This window comes from Sander lucioperca, chromosome 1 (genome assembly GCF_008315115.2).
Source record: "Sander lucioperca isolate FBNREF2018 chromosome 1, SLUC_FBN_1.2, whole genome shotgun sequence".
In the NCBI taxonomy this organism is placed as follows: Eukaryota; Metazoa; Chordata; class Actinopteri; order Perciformes; family Percidae; genus Sander; species Sander lucioperca.
In genome coordinates this window covers 16,023,461-16,046,847 of record NC_050173.1, presented here as the reverse complement: position 1 = coordinate 16,046,847, position 23,387 = coordinate 16,023,461, and the positions used below count along the sequence as shown (strand labels likewise).

Here is a 23,387-nt window from a genome sequence, read left to right as displayed (position 1 = left end):
GCTAGAAGATAAAGAGAAGATAAAGAGACCAGGCCCTTTATGTATACTTTCATCATGATAAAGTGACATAGAAAACCTGACATTCATTCAGTGTGTTCATACTAATGGAAAGATCTTTGTCCACTAGGTCTGAATAGTGTGCTCAAATAGCAGTGTAATCAGCAATGAAAATCTGGTGATCATGTACAAATCATCTGTATGAGCTGTGCTTGCAGTACCCTTATATTCCGTAGAAAATAGATTCATGTTGTAAGACTAGGACTGTAGGGACTTTTCCCTAAACCACACACTTTTAATTTGCTTTTCCTTGCCACAGATGGAATGTTGACCAGAGGGTGTTGAGAGTGACATTGACATTTATTTGTAAGATCGCTTTGTATCAAGAAGTTAAAGAAACTTTCAGAGTGATTTGACCTCTACATGCTAGCCAAATCAGTGGCTTTAGAGCCGTCAGAAAAGGCTTGCTGATGCTTTCAGACACCTTGGCATGCTTATTTATCCCACAAAAACAGATTAGTTGAACAGTATGCCATTGTATTGCCTGTTTAGTCGGATACTGCTATGCTCTGCGGAGTGAAGCGAGTGCCTCCTTTTATTTTAATATATGGGTTTTAAGCTTTTGTATGGGGTTTTATTCATTGCTTTTTATTGGCCCTTGAATAGTAAAACATCTCCCAGGTATGAATGGCCCACAGAGGGTCAATACACTGCAGCACTTTGGTTTCTCCCTTATCATGTTCACCAAGCTAATGTTTTATACTGAGAGGGTGTTTTGATGAAGAGGCATAGTTATAATGCTTTCCCATGGGTCTCTATGGGCACCATCACCACACAGGCTCCTTTATATAAAGTGCATCAGATTGACGAGAATGGAAAACCCAGAGAGCCTCTGGTGACCCTTATCAAGGTAAACCTATCCAGGTGTTATAGAACTAGATCTCTGTTGGCACATTGTTCATAATGCTCTTTGGTTGGCCTTGACAGAGACATTTCCTGTCAGCTGAGCCTGTAGAGCAACCGGAAGGCAGAATTTCCTAAATTAACTGTTTAGATGTGTTGTTAAGTCAGAGTATGTTGATCTGTAGATGTTATGTCAATGTTTAAGGCTAAGTTAGTCATAGTGTATATTGAGTCCATGATGCTGTGACAAATGTGTCATAGTGCCATTTGTATGACAGAGGGTAACAACTATCGGTACTGTTATGGGATGGGTCATGATGAAGGAATCTGTGAAGTGTTCCACAGCCTAAATTGGGTTAATCTTCCTCGAGTTATTTTTTTTTTACCTGAATCATGCAGTGGCTCTATCACTGCCCTGTGTATATTTGCCAGAACTGGATCAGGACACATACGTGTATTTAAAATAAAATAAAAAACCTACCATAAAACCAACCAACATGTAGCCTACAAAAACCAATGCTATGACCTAACTGATGTTTTATTTGCTCCCTTAATCAGCAGAGCCAGTGGATGTGCTAAAAGTATTAGAATTTCAAAATTACCCCGAAGGAGTGACGAAAACATCAGGACTTTGCACAAACAGGAGAGCATCAAAGCCGGACTCAGCTTACAGAGTTGCCAAGCAGATCCAGATCAGTGCCCCCACCACGCAGCTATTCCCTGGTAAGACAAACTTCTCAACCTTTACCCTCTTTCAACCACCATGTGTAAACTGGTTTGTGGGTTTCAAAGGTGCTTTTTGGCAGTGGATTCTTCTCTTGATATGTCTCAATTGATATTGTTATATAAAAGGCAAGACTGAGCACTACACATGCAAAGAATGTAACATTTGAAGAGTTCTGGATGCAACTGATTTCTGTAGCTACTAGACTCATAATTTAGATGTTGCATATTGCTGTTGTATTCTTAAGTATGTCTTGAAATGTTATATATTACACTTACCAAGGTTAAAATGAAGACATGTAAAAGCTTTTATGTAACTAGTAGTTGATTATCGCTTTAGATTTAAAACTGAAGCTGGGGCCTTATTGCATTGAAGTGAATGGGTAGTAACCAAAATATTATATAATAGATAATATAGTTTTTAACTAGTCAGTCATGTTGGAAGTATCACAATAATTCTAACCTGTCTTTTTTACCCCTCCTCTTTTGGCTTTGCAGGAGGTGTTTTTCCTGAGGACTTCTCCATCCTGACTACAGTGCGCCCCAAATCAGGCCTCCAGTCCTTCTTGCTGTCCATTTACAACCAGCAGGGAGTCCAGCAGCTGGGCGTTGAAGTGGGACGTTCACCTGTCTTTCTGTATGAGGATCACACTGGCAAGCCAGCACCGGAGGACTACCCTCTGTTCAGTACTCTCAACCTTGCTGATGGAAAGTATGTCAAATCTCACACATCCACTCGCATATTAACATACTCAAACACACCTGCACACCCTCAGTCTCACAGTTGAAGCTGATTCAGAAGGAATGACTGTTGCAACATGCAGGGGGTGGGGTGAGGTGGGGGTGGGGGTGGGGGGGTGGAGTACAGTTGTAGGTAACAGAGGGTCTGGGTTAAAAATGCTAGATGGTGCAAAAGGAACACACCAAGTGTAATCCAATTGGACCTAAAACTTGGACCTAAATCATGTGATTGATCAATACCTTAGTTGTCTATGGAAACATGGAATGGATTGTTTCATATTGTGATTACATTTCTCACAAGTATACATGCATATGTCATTGGAGTCATTTCATGAATGGCATTTTGATCGTCTTGAAACTAGTTAAATTATCAAATCAACCTAAAATGCTCAAACATGTTTCTGATTTCCTCTCACTTGTTCTTCTTGATAAAAGCAAGAAAACAATCGGATTATCCATCTCATCAGGGGTCCACGGGCACAGAGACAGGTCAGAGACAGGGAGACACTGGATTATTGGGGCACAGCAGGGACTGCTATGGGCAACCTGACCACATCCATGAACTCACTGCCTCTGTTATTTTAGAGAGGGGGAAAGAAAGGAGGGGAAAGGGGCAGTGCTAAACTTCCTTTTTACCCCCTTGGATTATCTCACCCAACCAGAAACAGCGCTCCAAACGTTTATCATAAACCTGATTATCTGCTCCCATGTTCAGAAATCCCAGAACTCTCACTCAGAGCTTCGGCTTAGCTGACATGAGCCCATGTTCAGGGGCAAGGGGCAAAAAATAAACACACAGGCTGCTGGGAAAAATGCATCATTTGAAATAGTATTTTCTAATGTCTTCCAGTGTTATTAATTTGTTTTTATTTGCTGAACATGTGAGGATAGTTTGTTTTTTTGAGCTTTTGAAGGAAGCCATGACCCTGTCACAATAATTTTGTGACCCAAATTGGCTTTAAATGAGATCTAGTGTGCAAACAGTTATAATGAAGCTTGGTAGATTCTTCAAAAGTCTCATGTCAGCAATAACTTATGTGCAGTTTGCAACAAAGAGAAGGTCAGCCAGCTTTGTGTTAGTCTTGTCGGGCTGTTTTTATCCAGTGTGTAGTTTTGTGTGCCCCAGTATCTAAGAAGCAGTGTTCTTTGTAGAGGATTTTGAGCACTTGTTCTGGATGCATTCCAGCTCCAGGCCTTGTCTAAATCGTCATTGACTACAGCTCAGGCTGTGTGCAGTCTGTGATTCCTGTAGATGTATTCATTGTTACTAATAAGCATATGCCAAGCCTGAAAATAGAGGCACAATGATGATGATATTGATGAGGTGAAAAAGAGCATTATCCTTTCTTTAAAGGGAAGGGGAGATGAATAGGAGGATTTCTAGTGAGCTGTTGCACTGTATACCCTTAGTTTAATCTTATTTAAGCTCTTTAAACATGCTTTTCAAAAGATTGCATTTACATTTGCTTTTTGAAATTACTTTTTATTCTTTAGATCCTAATGCACTTCAACGTTTGTTTAAACCTATCAAAGTCAACATTTGCTTTTGCTGCCATATAAGGTGACAAGTAATCCTTCCTGCTATACTGCTAAGCCCAGAGAGTGTTGCACGTTTATTTTCCTCTAAGATCTATTGCCTGCCCTGGAATGTGTCTGTATGATCGAGCTCTGTTCAAAGGAATTGGACATGTCTCTTCTTCTGATAACAATGTAGTAACATGTAGATGTATTAATTAAATAATCAGATATATATCTGTACTATCTGTAAACGCTTCTTTTGGTGCCATCTTAAGCTACAGTGGTGCCAGGTCTCATCTTCCACCACAGAACAATGTTTTGACTATGTGTCTCCTGCTCTGGCAAAGCAGGCCTTCCTGGATCCTGACACACACTTTCCTCAATGTTCACCATGTCTGTCATGCCGAGTAACCCAGAAGGAGGATTAAGTTTGGAGTTTAATGAGTGTAATCCCGTGTTAAACAGGACCAGAGTGTGGGGGCAAGAATGTGGTCCACTGCTGCCTGGTATGCAATAGCCCTTAAGTGCAGTGGCAAATGGTCCAGAGGCGAGGGAGGTGTCATACTCACGTGTGACCCCGGTTAACCGGGGTTGTTGATCGAAATATAGGTGTTGTTGATCGAAATATATCATACATAGCTCTGAGGTTCATGTGTTTTAGAGTGTTTGTTTATGTGATGAATCACTTCGTACACCAGAGCATTCTGAGTTTCTCTCTCCTTGAGGTGCGTTGTGATGTATAAAAGGGAGATTATAATCCTATTACAAGGGCTATGATTTTCATAGAATGTAATCAACCACCACAAACTTGTCTACGATATAATTTCATGTTATTGACTACTTAACACTTGCCCTACTAAGTACCGGTGTTCATTGTCCTAATTTGTGCATGTTATATATATATTCCATCATCCTCTGCTTTCAGTATCATACACTCACATTATGCACTTAGAACGGCTTAAGATTCCCTACGTGTGCCACAGTAACTAGTCTTTCAGAATGATTGACATATACTGATTCAGCTTGGCTGCTTTTATTTCTCACCTCTCCTTGTTGTGTCCTTGACCAGGTGGCATCGTGTGGCCATCAGTGTGGAGAAGAAGACGGTCACCATCATTGTAGACTGTAAGAAGAAGATCATCAAGCCTCTTCTCAGGAGTGACCATGGTTCCATCAACACCAATGGCATTACCGTGTTCGGCACCAGGATCCTGGATGAGGAGGTTTTCCAGGTAAAAATTTCAGTGTGGTGAACTGTGTGAACATGTACATTGTGATTGCGTTGCTTAAGCTGTATGTCGCTGCCACTGCTAGGTTACTTATTAGCATATTAATCAGGAATGATGTAGCAATCACCTTCAACTGAAAATTCCCCAAAAGATTGTAGTGATATTAACTGTGTGTCCAGATTTAAACGCTGCTCAAAAGTGCTACGTCCCATCGAGGCAACCCTGGACCCCTTCGATGCTGCCAATAAGGAATGTAGAGATGATAAAAACCAGGGCAGATCTGGAGGTCTTCAATTCTTCAGCTTTTTTTAGGAACTTCACGTTGATATCACGTACATATATCTAAAATATTGGAGGCCTTTTATCTAGGTTGCTTGTGCTATAGTGTAGTTTAATGATAGAGCAGAAGTTTACCGCTTTTCTTGTTTTTGACTTACTGCTTGATTACTGCTTGAATCACAATCAAGCGCTCCTTCAATAGCTTTAATACAGACAGAAAAATAAAGAATCAAATCAGTAAGGGGACTTAAAGGTTGAGGTTATCATTGACAAGCAATGGTTTGAACCATTCTACAGTTACCTGTTGAATGGTTCAGTTGAATTTCGTGAAAACTGGGGAAGTCTGTGGCTGTTCTTTCTATTTCAGGATTTGCTCTTACTGTATTGTTGAGTTAAGTATTGTTTATAAAAGGGAAATCATAGTTGTGGAAACTAATGCCGGCCTTACACCTTCAAGCATTCTCACTGTCATTTCCAAGGTCGGAACAAAATCATGAGAGTTTTGCTAGAGTTGTGGTGTACTCCGGGGATCTCGATCGTTTGGGGTAAAGTGGTCATAAAACTCAGCCCCCCTCATCTGTCTGAAGTCAGTCTTTTTCTAATCCTGACGTTTTGATAACATCAAACATGTTTAATATTATTGTATGTTTTTGGTTTTGACTCATGCAAACTTCCTCCATTATTTCCACCAGGAGCAGAATGTGAATATAATCTCAAAAATAATCTAGATGTTGTCTTGCAAATAGTTACCCTGCAAGATCCCAAGTCTTTGCAAAATCTTATAGTCTGTGACTAAAAACTCTGTAACTTCGGACACATTGTCTTTAGATGTGAGAGTGTTTCATAACTTTAGTCTTTTCGAAGTCTTTTAAAGTCTTTTCAAAGTATCATAGTGTATGGTAGGCATAAGACACATGGACATGTGATATTGTGATTTGGATGACTGTGCTCATCCACACAGCATCCACATGAGCTGATACTTGAGCTGTCCATCTACCCAAAAACTCCCAGCAGACACTACACCAACTGTAAATGGATGGTGATACAATGGCTTCTAGGCTAAGTGGGATGATATTTATAGTTCTCCTTACCTGGTGACTGGATTTTGTGATATTTGGTGATATCTGAACCGTAGCCAGGTCAAAGCGGCTGAACATGGCCACCTTTGTTCATCATTATTGCTTCTTTGTTTGTGTTTTTCTGCAAAGCACACATTGGCTCTCGGTCAACTTCTCAGACTTCTCAGATCCGTTGTTTAAACTTCTCTTTACCTTGTAATTAGAGACATTTAGTGCCATGGGAGTTTTGCATGTAAAAGGTTTACCAAAAAATAGGTGGCCTGGTTGAAATGTTCTCTTGGATTGACTTTTAACTGGATGGTTTGAATTGACTTGAAGTGAAGTGAAGGGGTGAAATGACCCACCAATGAATGGATTTCTAACTTGATTAGATTGATGGCAGCCATGATAGTTTTGTATTGATTGACATGATAAGTGTACTAAACTGAGCTGGAGTTTTTGAATTCCCACAACTGGTGTCTTGTTACTACTAAGTGGTACAATAGCAGTAATGTTATTACTTGTTGAAATGAATAAAACATATTAGTTGGAAAAAAGGTTATGCTGCTGTCATGCAAGCACATGTTACTTGTCTGTAGAGAAGAAAGACTGCTGCTTTTAAAATAAGTTAATTATAAGGTTTAAGTTGCCAAGGATGTGTCCACTTAAAGAGAACATTTTTTTCAAGGATTAAACCAGCGGCAATTATTCATTAGCTCTTCCATCTAGTATGTGGTAAACACTGAAGTAAATCTTAACTCCTTTTAACTGAGCCATTGTTGTTGTCATTATGCATTTTGGTCACTAAAGCAATGTTTTTTGGAAACATTGCTAGACTTGTGATTGTTACTGAAACTATAACAAATATGTAGCTGTTAATGCCTCCAGAAAAAAATAAAAAAAATAATGTTTTCTGGCCTATATCCGTGTATTTAAACAAATAATGGATTTATAGATTTTATCATTAGGCACTTGGCAGTTGTTGACGTTTAGCCATTACTATTATGCATAGTTCACGTGCTGCTGGAAAAGTCCAACATCTGGTGACTAACATGTTTGAAATTAGTTTTATGAGCTTCTCACTGTGCCATCTCTGTCGCCAAATACGGTAACTAACGCAGTGTTAATTTCATACTGCCAGTTCGTGAAGGCTTTTACAATTGCTCTCCCTGGTTTGCAGATTATCTGTATCAGCATTTTATTTGCCTGATAACCGATAAAGTTAATTAATTAAAAAGTGTGCTACTTTGGCTCTGCTACAGCTCTGTGTCTGTCCCTCTGCTTCGGTTTTACTCACCACTGAGTCTGACTTAATGCCCACAACACTATCTGACTATCTTTTACTGTGTATTATGTTGAAAGTTTCTAATTTATTAAATAATTGCTTACTGTAAAGCATTTAGTTGGAGTTTGTAACATTCCAAAATCTTAATTTTGATTTAAAGATTTTCATCTTTTACTGTAAATGCATATCGGTTCCAAATATCGGTTATTGGTTTCATTATCTACTAATAAACGGTATCCATATCGGTCCTGAAAAACCAGTATCGGTCGATCCCTATCCCACATACATCATGTCTGGGAAAAATATTCTGATGTACAGAAAGTGATGCATTTTGATAACAGACATGAAGAGCCACCTATAGAAACACAACTTCATTTACAGAAAAGCCAAGCAAAATGATGGCATGATATTGGATGAATTCTTTGGAATATAAGCCACAGTTTTGCCCAGACTGTTTCTCATTACCTACCTAATCATTGAGAAAAAAATAATACAAATAATCCAAATTTGCATTTTTTTTTATATGGGGAACTTTTTGGGATTCAGGGTATGCTACCACCTCCATAGTCAGTGATTTCAACATTATGTTTTACGGCACAGTTCATCCAGAGGTGGATGCTGGCATGGGGTCAGGCAGATGTAAATAATGACCGACAATGGCTTATTTGTCCTGACACTCAAGGTCTTCTCTGGTGGGAAGTAAACGGCCCGTATGGGGGCTGTGTTTGCTTGTGAGAGAGTGCTGGTTTGTTTACGGGCAGCAAGAATGACTAGTCATTATTCTGATGCCAAGTTTGAATGATTGATGCTGCTACTCTTGTTTTAAAGCCATATTTCTTGGCATACCTTGTCATCGCCACGGTGTCCACAATGATTTATTCTTTTGTCTTGCATCATTTGCTGTGTCTGACCTAGTGCTATACTAAGGTCAAAAAGTGAGAAAAGTGCAGGTTTTCTCAAAAAAGAGTTATTAAAAAAGATTGTTTTAGCCTCTGTAGATAGTAGACTGATATTACATAATGTTTTTTTTTGTTTATTTTTTATTGACCTTAATTAGGATTTTTTTCAAATCCGATTGTAGCAGGATGTTGCTGATATTTAATTGTAGGCTGACTGAGATTACTGTCATATTACTCAACAAAGAATAGTTAGAGACAGGTTTTCTTTGGTGCAAAGATTTATAAGCAGATTTGCTTTCATGTGTCCTGTCAGCTTCGATTAGATTTATGAGAGGGCACTGAAACCAGCATTTGTATGAAACAGTGTGTCCAGTTAAAAGTTGGCCAGTGGATGTGGCTGAAAATAGGAGCCATAAGTCAGTTAACAGGGTCTTCTCTGTGTGGTTTTTGGAACAGGTCTCCTGTCTGTTCTCTGTCCATGCTCTCCTCAGAGATCCACAGGGCCCGATGCATGCTGGGATATACAAGGGAAGGAAATTCCTTGGCCTTCTGCATTCAAGCCGGTGGTTATAATGAGAAATGTTGCACGTTAGCAGATTCTGTGTCTGACCTCTTCTTGTTATTTTAGTTAGTCACTATATTTGATTTGATAACAATGTAACTTATGTATAAGAAAATTGGAGGAATGTAAGAAACACTTGGACTTGCTTATAGCAGTGACTATTTATTTACAGTTTACTCCCCTTTATACCACAGTGGTAGTTTCGGATTGCCAGAGATAGATTGATAATTTATTCAGTAATAATAAAACATTTGCTCCCTTATTCAAACCCTGACATTTGTTTTCACAAGCTGACCCACATTTTTCATAAACGTCTATTCATGCCATACCTGCCCCCGGTTGGAGGCGACCACCGTCGCAAAGGGATCTGGTTCAGATGAATGGGAGTCTTTCATTGCCCCGTCAGGCCTTCCTCATTTCCTCACCCCCCTTCCCTTGCATATTCTCCCCTGCTCACCACCTCCTCCTCCCTCTCCACCCTCCCCACCTTGAGGCCTCCCTACCGTGCCAAAGTCATGAGACCGTCTATTCATGCCTCGCTGACATTACCTGTCTGAATCGAGCACACTAAATATACATACCTGCCTATTCCCTTTATTTTTGGGTAGCAAACACTCATCAGTGCTCAGTGTGTCTTACCATAAGGACTAGATGGAGCTGAGGTGGTCTATGTCTCAATGCCACACCACCAGTATTGCCAGAAGATGCATGCTGTTTAAAATTAACATAATAGTTTGTGTTGGATAGTTTTTTTAGCGAGTCTGCTAGCCTTGATAGCATTCTCTGAAGCATCACTAAGGAGGGCATTCTGTGTTTTGCCCACATTTCAAATTGATTATAAGATTCCAGAATTTTTTTTACAACTGCCAATGGATTATATATATATCACATAACAATACAGCTACTTTATAGCTCTTTAAACTGTTATATTTAAATGAGCTATTTTCTGTCCTTTTAATGCCATGTTTTGGAGAGTTGATCCTCTAACTGTTCAGTGTGAAAACTCCTTTTGCCTTTTCTTTCTGTCTCTTTTATTTTTTTCTGTCTTCTCAGAGAAACTGTACTGTATAGGCTTTAAGGAAGTGACTAATTGTTGTATGGGGCTGTTTAATTACAGTTAGCTATGGTCAGACTAAAGGTATGTTGCCCTGGGCAAAGGTATGTCAAAAGACCAATGGTGACGACTACTTGTGTTTTGATTTGGCCAGTGATGCCCTGCACTCGCCTTGTAATTACAACATGTGTTTGGATTTTAGTAGAGAAAAGACAAAAGAGCCATCTATCACAACAAAACTAAACGGTGCTGTATACTGACCATTGAAAACATGGAGGTTGTCTTCATGCAGCTCCTCTATGGGAACTCTGTTATCGTGCACGACTGTAACCTTTGACCTCCTCCATGTGTATTTATATCCCATGGTGCCTTGTGGACAGGATGAGGTCAAGGTGGATAATACTTTGAGAAAAAGATGGTTTTATTTCTCTGTCCCTGTTTGCACTGCATCACAGAGGGAAATATTATCTGATCCTACTATGCCAAACTGAGAGTAACTACTTCAAAATGACTTGATAGCTTTACTAACAGGTATATTTTAGTTATGATTAACACAATGAAAGTAAGAAAGCCAGTGTTAATTAAATGCAGAATGAAAGAATTTAAATCACACATTCCAGATGTGTTAGTAGCGATGTAGTTTACACTACATACTGTATAGTTCTGAACAGACACCACAGAGTCAAAGCAGTTCTTAGACAAGAGAGATCAACCAGCTCTCCAGTCAAAAACATAGCGCTTTAGAAATCTCAATAAAAAAATCATATAGTTTGTAGGGCTGTGCTTAATTGCGATTAGGGTTTTGGCTCCTAATGAACACAAAAACAGAGTAATCTAGAAAAATTATTATTTTGCACATTACGTTTTGGAAGTAAACTCTTATTTTGTCTTGTGTCCTGAATGAAAAATAAAATGTTGAAGCGGGAAATTTCACAGTTCAAGTTGTTTTCACTGTTGATTTGTTTAACATTAACTGTTTCACTGTTTTTGTAAGTTCAATACTTGCAACATATTTTCAAAAGTCAATGAATAATCGTGTTAAATAATCATGATTTCAATATTGACCAAAATAATCATGAATATGATTATTTCCGTAATCTAGCAGCCCTAATAGTTTGACATAATGCTATAATATACACAATATGCAGTATCTTGTCTTTTTACATTATCATCTGATAGTAAGAATTATTATGCACTTAAACTTAAATGATGCTTTTAAATGCTCCTTAAGCTCCACTTGAGGTGAACACTGCCAAGAATGACAACATGAACAAAACAGAGGATATAACAGGTATGGAGTAGTAAATAGTTTTTCACAAGTCAAGTGTTGATCTTGACCCTGGTTCTCTCTTTCAGCCTCTCTCTTTTCTCGTTGACCTCTGACACGGTAGTCATTAACACACAGCCTCGTGGCCTGTTTGTGTGCTGTGTTGTGCTGTGCTGTAGCCAGGAAGGGGCATATTTTGGAGCTCTGGCTTTGCTCCAAGTTGCCAAGGGCTTTTATCTCAGCAGTCCACAATGGAAGACAGGCCCAGAGCCTCATCATAACTCCCCCCAGGTGTTTCCCAGCAAAAAACATATTTTACCATCCCAGCTGCTCTCTCTTAATCCCTGCCTGTCTGTCTCTGGATCCCTAGTAGAGTTTCCCTCCTGAGTTGACATCAGTTTCTCACTTGCCTTATCTTGGCTTTGTGAGTTGGCTCTTGTTTGTTTGGTGACTCGGCTCTTATTTTTTTTTTTTTACTGGAAAGTTAATGCACCGTTAAAGGAAGAAAGTTGTCGGTAGGATTATATGTAAAGATGATTATCAAATTCATTTAGGTGTTCTTCAGCTTCAGTTTGCATCTTTTTAACCTTAGACTTAGTGGTTTTATACTAACACCTACAGTAGCCTATATGTTCATCCCATCTTTTCTTGTTTTCATGTACATGCATTATTGAATTTGTCTGTCATGCTCATGTCTAACCATGAAACAGTCAAAAGTCTCCTAGTTGTACCGATGTGGTCCAGAGGTTGAACACCATGTCTCCACAGCCTATTTGTTTGCAGACGGGTGGCTCTCAGACATGAACTAATTAGAGCTAACTCTAGGCAGGGTTCAAGCATTCACTGTTGGTCTTAGGGTGACACATGAGGTAATACATGTCAACTTGACTCAGGGCAAGGCTTGATCTCTCTTTCTCTGTCGAGCCTTCCCAAACACACACACAGTACACACGACACACACTCAGCTAAGGCCTTTCCAGACTTGGCACCTAGGTTTAATGCTGTCCTATGTCTCTTTGGCAGGTCAATTTTGACTTTTCATGGTCAGTATAGTAAATGTTTTCAATAGCTAACACTGACATTAATTGATATTATCAGGAAAGGTGCACAATTCTTCTTACAACTCGGACACCAATGATTTAAAGGGGAACTATGCCCATTTTCAAAATTCATACATGTTATTCCTATGGTCTAACATAGTCCAAAATATTAGTGAACATAAACAACTCTCTCCCCAAGCCAAAAACTAGAGTGCTAAAACTCAAATTTGTGATGTAATCAAGTATAAAGTGTGAACTGCTCAATAGACAATGAATTTAGAAAGATGTTATATAGATAACACAGAGTTCCCAGGGGTATGTTCCGAGTATATGGGTACATTTTATGTTTCAGACCTAAGAACACTACAATAGAATGAAGCTCATTTGGGTATAAAAAAAGAAAATCAGTCTCCCATTCATTGTCTATGGAGCAGCTCCACAATTTATGCTTGATGACATCACAAGTTTGAGACTTACTTCTGTGGTTTCTGTCTGAGAGAGAGTAGTTCATGTTCACAAATATTGATTTAACTTCCATAGGCCAAATAAAATATTGGAATATTTAATTTAGATTGTGTTCCCCTTTAAAATGATCTGTCTGCTCATATTTTAATGGATAGCATAGTTTCTAAGCTAAGCAGCTGCTGGTTGTAGCTTCATACTAACAATACATACATGAGAGTGGTATCAATTTTCTCATCTAACTCTCAGCAAGAAAGCGAATAAGAAAATCCCAAAATGTCAAACAATGACTTTAAAGGAAAATAGTTCATTTTAACTTTGCTGCAGCTCCTTTTAGTCTTAACATGACATTGTAGACTTTTCCAAAGTGCATAAATAATGTGCATTTCAACAGAACATGTATCTCAGCTGATGTTGCAGACAAGAGAAGGGAGTGGATGCCTTTGTGCTACACTGGGTTATCAAGGATTGTAGCCATTAAAAATGCTATGAGCAGAAGTATTATGATTGACCCATTAAATCAGAAGGCTGAAATGAGGCGTAACATTCTTTAGATTGGCAATCTGAGTAATGAGCCAAACCCCTTTAATGTAGAACTAAGCAAGGCAGAATGTGTTGCATGTTATAGTTTGAAGTTTGGTGTCTTACTTGTACTTGAATGACAATATATGCTTTGATTGTTAGAGATACATTCAACCAGTGAGAGAAAATCAAGTTAAAGTAGCATTCCTCTGTACATCGTCAAACTGAAGCTGTGCAACAAGATGTTGATGGATGGTTACATAGAGAAAGTTTCAAGGAGCACTGCTTGTTTTCCCATGAGGCAAGCCTTAACACATTGATGTTTATACTAAGGTACATGTTAAGGATCCATAGATCTGGTTTAAACACAGGAAGGTGTACACACAATCACACACACATTCTCATGACAAGTTGCAGCCTGCTTCATTTCTCTCGTGTTTTTCTGCCAATCGTCTCTTCTGCTCTTCAACATATAGTGTCCTTGCTCACACAAGTGCATCAGGATTTTACCTCTGGGCTCAGGCATCTCGCCTGCCAAACATCCTAACCAAAGACATGCTCCTTCTTCCACCTCCCAAGACCCCCCCTCAGCTGTCTTTACAATGTGTATAAAGGCTCAAAAAACCAGCCTCCAGGAACTCGGTTCAAGCAATTACAGACTCCAAAGCAAAATCCAGATGCTTTCGCCAATATGTTTGCTGTCTTACAGTGAGCTGTGTGCTTTGGCTGTAGGAATGAAAACGAGGTGAGACGGTGCTGGAATGGTGTCAAGCACTGTGGTTAGCTGCCCCAACCATAGAGAGAACATTGTGGTTTGAGCAACTTTCACAAACCATGTCTGAGATTTTCAAGGTTTTACTCTTTCCTGTTTGCTATTTTAATTGTTTTCAGACAAAACCATTGTGTACTGTTGGTTTTTGCTCAACATCTTTGTTCTTTTTTTTTTTTTTTGCAAGTAACATTTTTAGAAATGGCTTAATTTTAGCACAATCCCCTTTGACACTCACTACATCAGACACCATCAGTAAGTAATGTGGTCTTGTGAGCTATTTTAAACTTCAAATTAAAAGCTGTTGATAATTGGGTTTGATTCGGAGCTTGACTTGTTTTGTGGCCAGTAACGATAATGCTATTTGCTGTTTTTGTGTTGTTAAAGAGTTAGGACAAAGTTATAAACTATGGCAAATATTTTACATTTCAGCTAAAATCTAAACTTAAAAATATACTGCGACAGTAAACAAAATGGTAAATGTTGAAGAGTAAACCTTACTGAAACAGTATTTTACTGTAGCACACATGGACATGCCAGGTGTTGCTTGTGTCTTGATGATACATGTTTATTTGATTTCCTGAGGTAAACCCTGGCGCTGATAATAATAATCTTCCCAGTCTCTCTCTCTTAGTTTCCTCCCTGCACCATCTGAGTGTGGACTCTGTGGGGTGTGTGTCAAGCTGTTTAATCATACAGTAGGGGTAGTTACTCTGCCAGACTCTATAAGTGTATGGGACCTAAGAGATCACATCTGCAATTTCAGATTTGCATTTGCAGTAGGCCACTTCACAGTAGGAGTGTGTGAGCAAGATGAGACATGACCTTCGTGTGTGTGTGTGTGTGTGTGTGTGTGTGTGTGTGCGCGCACACACAGGCTTGTCTTTTGCTAAAGATCTGGTTTCATCTACCTTTGTAAATACATCTAATTCGAAGTAGTGATTTCTAATATTATCTATATATTTTGTAAATGGAGGATTACTTGTGGGCAACATGTGTTCCTGTACGATAGGTGATGTGACACACGTTTCTTTTTCTGTTTTCTGCAGGGTGACATCCAGCAACTTCTGATTGTGGCGGATCCCAAAGCAGCATATGACTACTGTGAACATTACAGCCCCGACTGTCACACCCCCCACAGTGATTCCCTGCAGGCCCAGGAGCCAGAGGAAGAGGTCAGCCAACCAGGGAGGGTGGGGGAGATACAACAGCGAACCAATCAAGGGCCCTGATTAATTTCTATTTTTCTAACAGGAGATATTGGAGAGCTTCACTTTAGCATTACCTAATGGTCATTTCCATGGCCTACTGATGTCTTTGACATGCAAAGGACTCACAGATGTCAGGTTCTATTCGCAAATGAAATGCTTTGACAGTTGCCTGTGTATCTGTTTCCACTTTGGCGAGGTTTTGCCTTGTACTGTTAATGCACTTCACAGATCCACTTCAGTGTGTGGCTAAGCAGGTTTTACACTACGGAAAATATCTTTGTTAAAATAGAATATAATTAAGGAGAATTACCATACAATAGATCAGGTATTGTAGACATGTAAAGTAAATCAGTAGAGTACTGATTAGTCAGGCTGCCTACACTAGTACTGGCAAGACAATCACAGAGATAAGTGTAATATGAATATGAATTTATTCATTTGACATCATTTCAATATGTTCACATATTGGCAGACACACTGTATCGAACCATTGGGGTAAATTTGCACTAAATCAATACTTAAAACTGTGCATGGTGCACATCTTGACACACCCCAATTAGGGATGTCATAGCAGGTGTCTTCCATCAGCTGTCAAAGGTCAAATGCCTGTTGTGATGTCCCTGATTGGAGGTGTGTTTGGCAAGACGTGCACCTTGCTTGAAGATTTTAACGCATGGTAAGCAGCGCAGCAGCAGCTGGTGTCTGACCTGTGATATTTAGTGTATATTTACCATTTAAAGTACCCACAATGACTAACTTAATGACCACAGTGCAAATGCTGGGGAGTTTAATCAGCGCTGATCAACATGCAATGTGAAATGTTAATTTTGAAGTTATAATGAAAGCAGCTGGTAGGGCTACCTATTCTATCCCTCTGATCTTTTTCTGCAATTTATAACAGCCTATTAACCCCAACTGTTTACTTATAAGTCTTATTCCTGTGAGTAAGAGTTGACCAAGCAGCAGCCAATGACACAGTGGAATACATGGCTCTCTTTGTTATTCCATAGATGTATTAGCGATTTTAACTACTCACATACTTAAAACTGCCTTACTGTCTTAAGTACAACAAGTTAACCCTTATTTTATATTAGCCCATTAATCATTAAGATGATTATAAGGGGCATGGGGGAAACAATCATGGACACTGACCAGCTATAAAATTGCAATGTGGAGCCTGGACCTAAGTCAGTGCCAGAGTCCCCAGAGATCCATCTAGGCTTCATTAATTTGATAATTGGAAATGCACATGCTGCCAAATACCATAACCCATCATTTTGAATCAGTTTAGCATAGTATTATCTTCAGACTTCACTTTGAAGTTGCAGCATGAAGTGATAAACCTTCATGACTAGAAGTCATTTATCAGAGTATTATTATATTGTACTGTATAGTTTCATTTTCCCGCCCTTGATAAGAAACTGCAAGAGAACTACTTAACTAAAAGAGGATGCACTTTCTTTAAATTAGACCCCTTTAATTTAGCTGAACTTAAAAGTACTGAAGTGTACAATTTATATGCTTGCAGTAAGAAAGTTCCATTACGATAACCCTGAAATGCAGCTGGTATTTTTGTCTTTGTGGTTTCCTTGTTGTTTTATGAGTTTTTAAACATCCCATCTGCTTACGTTTGTGGGCTAAGAAGCACATGGCTAGTTTCCAAGTAACACTTGGCTTTGATTATTTAAAGGTCATTATGATTTGTTAATTATTAGAAGACCTGCATCTGAATATGTTATAAATGATACATTATAATGCATTATAACATTAACCCTTTGGCTTTACCTGTTTGAACATGTAGCATGCCCAGGATGATATGTACCATATGTATCATCTTCTTGCTGAAAGAGCACTAATGCTAACGCTAAGAATTCTCTTCATTCCACTCTCTCTCCTCTCTCTCTATCCCAACCTCCCTAGTACACTACTGATTTAGATTATTCTCAGTTCTATGATTACTCTGAGGGAGCCACAGACACCATTCCAACCGATGAGTATTCTGAACCACAGGTAAATGAAAAAAGGAAAAGAAAAGAAAAAAAAAGTTTGTAATGTCTCTTTTTGTCAGTCATCCATCCCATCCCTCAGTTCGTCTCGTGTTGTCTGTGTGATGTCTCAATGTTATGTTTAAGTGCACACCAATACTCCAGTAACTGGGAGTAATCTGCTTTATTATCATGTTATGATTAGAATGTTTCAGCCCAAAGGGTTGATTTGCCCCACTACATTGAAAGATGAGCAATAATCTAGTTGTCCTGACCTGGTTATGCCTACTCTGATTATGACCTTACAGTAAGGCAGCGGAGGTAGAACTTTGAGTGTGCATGTAAACATACTCAGTGTGTCAGTCCTCCTTGTGTCTGTTTTATGAGGCTGCTGCCTTCTCTTACTGGGAAAATGCCATCTGCTTTGAGTGTTTTTTTTGCATTCCAGCATGTCTTTAAAACTATTGTATACATATGGATATCGGCAAAGTTTTACTTTCACTATTTTATTACTGCAATAGCTCTAAAGAGTTGCTGAAAGGCAAATCCTGTTTATTTTGTTTGTGCATCTTTCCCAGATACGTAGATCCTTATATGTGCCCAAAAATTCTCCTGTATGTCACATGAAAGGCCCAGTCCTCAACTGTTGTGCAGCATCCTTTTTACCCAACTGTTACATAATCTAAAGTTAACCTTAACATGGTCAGCATTCCAATTGCAGCTCTTGTAGTTGATGTACATGGTCAATATTTTAAAGAACGCCATGCAGGCCAACTACTGTACATGGGCTGCTACTGGAAAGTGGATCACATGGGGTCTGACAGCTTGGTTGGAATGGACTCTGTACAACGGTCGCGTATTGTGTCTTTAAATCATTTCCACTTTTGAATGTTCCATGTTTGTCTTGGTGTTCTTTGTCGCCGCAACCTCTTCCAGAGAAAGAAACGTAGTGTCTCCATGAAAAAGAAGAGGACCAGAAAGTCCCTCAGTAAAACTAAGGCCAAGCCCTTAAACTTCTTTGCTGCCAAAAAATCAACAGCTAAAAAGTTTGCCACTAAGAAGAAGCGACAGATGCCTGGCTACCAGGCCACAGCGCCAGCTCGACCAAGAGGCAATTTTAGGGTAAACGTTCATGTTAAGACAAGAACAAATCCCATCAAGATCTTCCAACCTTGAAGGGAAAATCTATGATGGCAGACTGAGAGCTCCCTAACCTCTTTTGTGTAGAAGTAGCCAGCTTGAAAGGACCCTTAGCAAATAACCTCTGGTTTGAGCCTTTGGGTTAACCTTCGCTTTATATTTCTTTCCTTTTTTCAACATGATTCAGCCAAACAATGTAGGAGATTACAATACAGACTTTGACTACGGAACTGTAGATGGTACTCAAACTCAGGCTCCTTTTCCCACGAGCGGACCCAGTGAGGTAATTTTCATCCTTATTCTCATCTACTTCTAAAAAATGGTGTTGGGTGTTTTGGGTAATGTGAGCCAGGAAGATTTTACCCAAGGAAGTATCTGGTATGAAATGACACAACCATTCTAATGAATGGTTGTGTCTTCTGACTTAAGATTTTGATGTGTGGCAGAACTGATGGACAGGGAAAATTTGTTAATGTTTAAAAGCTACAACCCACTTGTTCCACTACATACACTGTGTGGATTCTAGGGATGCATTGCATGCTTAGAAAATAATGCGGTGGACATTGTGGAGGTTTTTATAGCGTTATGTCATGTCATACATTTCTGGCTAAGGCTGCAGATTTTGTTGGTTCAAAGCAAGTGAACACATTAGACCTATTCAGACACTACAAGTTAAATTAGTTGTTTACAAATGTGTGGCATATGGAAGTAATTGTTACTTGAACAAGCAAATGACATACTTACTGTACCGTATCTTCATATTATGATTACAAAAGGGTGTTTGTTCTGGAAACACGTGGCCCTCTTTTTAATAGAAACCACTCAGACTTTATGTGAAGTAACATGTGCGCCTTTACCAAGAGCCAACTATATGTTTTCTGATATTTAGAGATGTTTGCTCAGAATTGTTGCCTCAGCCACTATGCTTTTATTACCCACAGAAAGAGGAGTTGACAAGATTTGCAGCCTTATCTAGAATTACAAGAAGTTTATGATGACAGAGCCTCTCTCATCCAGTGTCACTTACAATACATGTGGAGAATAGTGGGTTATCTGTTTAACAAAATATGCCCTGTCCATCACATCTTAAGCTTGGTTTTGATCACTAGTTCTGCTAATTACCTCTAAAAGAACTATGATTACCAAGGCTAAAATCTCCTCACAGCCAGCTATGAATGTGCATTATCTACTGCAGAGTTTGACAAAGTGGATGTGATTCTCCAGGCAATTTTAAATGTATCACTTGGCAAGATGGAGTACTGCCAATAATAACTGTAATTGCATCCACTTTGTTGTTATCTGAAGCTAAAGCTAAACAGTGATCAGTTTGGAATGAAAGAAAACTTTGTGCCAGGTGATTGTGTTTGTAGTAATTGTGCCAAATACAGAGTGTATTTATATATACACAGCCGGCTCAAAACATATTCTGTCAAAATGGATTTGTTGACTAACAAAAGTACATTTTATTTGTATGCATCTTGATGCACTCTGTATATGTGCACAGCTAATACAATCTGATGATTGATTAGATGTCCATGCAAATAGCTGCTAGTGTCATTTCAGCCTTTCTTTACTGTCTCTATCAGTATATCATGTATGGTTGTATGATGAGAGAGAAAAGAAGGCTGAGATAACAAAGTCTGTATGACATTTATGGTTAACAAACTTTTGATCCTCAGAGTTGATGATTTTATTCAGCCACTATGGTAACACTTTATTTATTCCTTTGTATTATAACATGTCTATTTACTGAACTTAGGTATGCTGTAGGGATTACTGCACAACTGTATTTCATGAATGTGTAATTTGACAGAGCATACATCATTTGTAACATATCCATCTTGGAAGAGTTTAACACCAATTTTTTTTCTAGGATTGTAAATGCAGTAACTTAATCACCATATAATTAGTAACATGGTTCAGTACTAACAGTGTATAGTTTAGCCCATTTTTGTTGTTGTTGGACATATTCAAATTACAATCACACAACACTGCCAGGCCAGTAACTGTCCGATATTTTCTTCCTCCATGATAACTTAAGATTTGTATTATTGGAATAAATACGGTGTTACCACAGCTATTTCAAATTTAGTTTTCTCCATATCATGCTGAATTTATTTTCAATTTGCTTTAATAACATCTACAAGTAGACCATTTGCCTCAATTGCTTAACTAACATGCTTATTTCCTTGGTTGCTCACCATTATGCCCCCATTCTTCGCTTGGGTGACACCTGGAAGGCTGTGGAGGAGGATGTTGTCGGTGCATATGTCACCGAGGCCACTCCCATTGCTCCGGAGTCCATTGTCCCAGAAACGGTGGACAACTTGGACACTGGCGCTGAAGCATATGACCTTAAGGAATATACCCTAAAGGAGTATGACTTGGGCGAGATTGACAACAGGTTGTATGATTACGGAGCATATGATGAGTATGGCACGGCCCTGTCCAAGCCCACGAGAACCTATGATGATGAGGTGGGGCCTGGGGTTGCTGCTGAAACTGACGTTTCTGAGAGCACCGTAAGTACCACACCCTGGCCTGGTGACTGAGGGGTGTGAGCATGAACGGCACGTGTTAGGGACTCTGTTTGTGTTATGGACTCACTCTGTCTTCCAGTGCACGCTTTCCTAGTTGGTTGCTTGGTAATGTGTCATTGACAAGTTGAGTGTGGAGTCTTGCTGCTGTCTCACTGGTGTGTGATTGGCGATTTAATGATTGACAGCTATGATAGGGACAATGCATGCACCTGTGTTTTCTAAGAAAGGGTATGACTGATTACTTCTTAATTTATTAAATCACATTCTGACATACTATACAGTGTGTGTGCACAAGCACCTAAAGTATACACACACACATTTTGTTCTTCTTTCTTTAAACTTCATCTCTCCTCACACAGCCTTCAGTCAATGTTGGCCCAACCTACACACCACCCATACATACCCAACGAGCAATATCGCCCCTTCCCCACCCACGTCGGATTGGATCCCTCCCTCTCCTCCTCCTCTGACATTTTAACAAGCAGCCTGTCTGTGTCATATCCCTCCCTATATGCACAGCAATTAGCCCATAAATCATAGGCAGCTGTCTGCACAGTACACACACACACACACACACACACACACACACACACACACACACACACACACACACACACACACACACACACACACACACACACACACACACACACACAAACACACACAATCGTAATCAAGATGTTGTGGATTCCTTTTACTTCCCTAACCAACTTTTGAACTCTGTCTTTGCCAGTCAACAGTCATAGCTTGTCACAGTTTGTCATCTGCTTAAAGTATAAATATTTAACATACATCCTTCTCTCCACTTTGTCTTTATGTTTATACATTTTGGCCCCAGTGCTGTTACAATTTACCCACTTTTAGAACATCAGCAAACACAAATTTGTTTCTGTGTGCCTGTGGGTATTGTCAGCATGTGAGGGCAAGGACTTTAATGGTCTTTTTAGTACCCTTCTACACACACACACCACCCAACCTCCCACTCTTAGACAAGCACCTTCTAATCCTTCCCATCTCATCACACCTTCTCCACTTTCACCCCCAAAACACATATAAACACACAATGCAGCTGAACTAATCCCCTACCACTAATGAAATACAGTTGTGTTCAGCTATGTATTTAGATTTTGTCATTTGCAATGGTGCACAAAGATTAGAAAAGAAGACGCTTTACTTTACTTAAATGTGAAACTGTACATTGTAAGGCAGTGTCTCTTATTGGGGGGGGGGGTTAAACAGAGTCCGGCACAGTGCTCATTCCACATAAAACGCTACATTACATCACTTCCAGCAAACTTCACAGAGAACAATGACAGCATCACCGATCTGTTTTATCCTAATATTATCTGGTCCAGCTCAGCTAAAAACCCAGAATCCGTCAGCATGTTAGTGTGTCGTTCGCTACCTAGCCTGCTGTTACAGTTGTGAACAAACCACAGACTGTTGCCTCGTTCATGGAATCACGACAGTGCAGAATGAATATAGGGGAAACATAATGGATATTTGGCGTTATTTTTGGCATTAAAAAAAGGCCCGTCAGGCCTGTACAATAATAAGGGAAACACTGTATATATGTATCCAATGTATTATTTTGTTAGGTTCACATGACAACAATAACCTGTTGGTGTTAAGCAACATTTTATTTGGTCATTATTAGCCACACTGCACAATGGCAATGCAATGACAGCATTGCTCCATTTACAGCACATAGAGGTCCATTCTTGCTCAGTACAACTAACATTTTTCCTGTTTGGTCCCATAATGTCATCTCACTTTGGGTCATTCTTGATTCACTCTCTGCCTCTGACATAGCTACAGTAGTTGCACCTAAGTATGTGATATTGATAGATTGTTCCAACACTAACAAACATCCTCCTTGTTCATCATTGCTATCCATTCACCTGTGGACTATAGCTGCTGTGTGAAGAATGTCACCTCTGTGCTTGCTTTGGGACTACAGGTTGCTGGGGCTGAAGGAGCCTTCGGCCAGAAGGGAGAAAAGGGCGAGCCGGCTGTCATTGAGCCTGTAAGTGATATCACATAGCTATAATCATGTCATTATAGTTCAAATTATTATGTTTACTGAGTGAGCTGTCAAAACTTTCTCTCACTTTTATCACATAAGTTGCAAATGATCTAAAACCAAGGAAAATGAAGTCAACTCTTGAACTGCAGTTTGTTAAGATCCTTTATAAAGCCCTGG

The 23,387-nt window shown here is 39.3% G+C and overlaps 1 protein-coding gene across 8 annotated transcripts in view; it reads left to right on the top strand.

Annotated features, from left to right (window-relative positions):
* col11a1a (collagen, type XI, alpha 1a) overlaps positions 1-23,387 on the top strand; it is an 87,384-nt gene that overhangs the window by 4,019 nt on the left and 59,978 nt on the right. The window contains exons 2-9 of one of the 8 annotated variants that reach the window (XM_035999468.1): positions 1,462-1,623; positions 2,122-2,335; positions 4,952-5,114; positions 15,358-15,483; positions 17,440-17,529; positions 18,832-18,927; positions 20,885-21,166; positions 23,145-23,210. In XM_035999468.1, the coding sequence (XP_035855361.1) occupies positions 1,462-1,623; positions 2,122-2,335; positions 4,952-5,114; positions 15,358-15,483; positions 17,440-17,529; positions 18,832-18,927; positions 20,885-21,166; positions 23,145-23,210 (1,199 nt within the window). Of the gene's footprint in view, positions 1-1,458; positions 1,624-2,121; positions 2,336-4,951; positions 5,115-15,357; positions 15,484-17,439; positions 17,530-18,440; positions 18,627-18,831; positions 18,928-20,884; positions 21,167-23,144; positions 23,211-23,387 lie in introns of all 8 variants that reach the window. The other 7 variants (XM_035999466.1, XM_035999472.1, XM_035999471.1 and 4 more) reach the window with 7 other exon arrangements.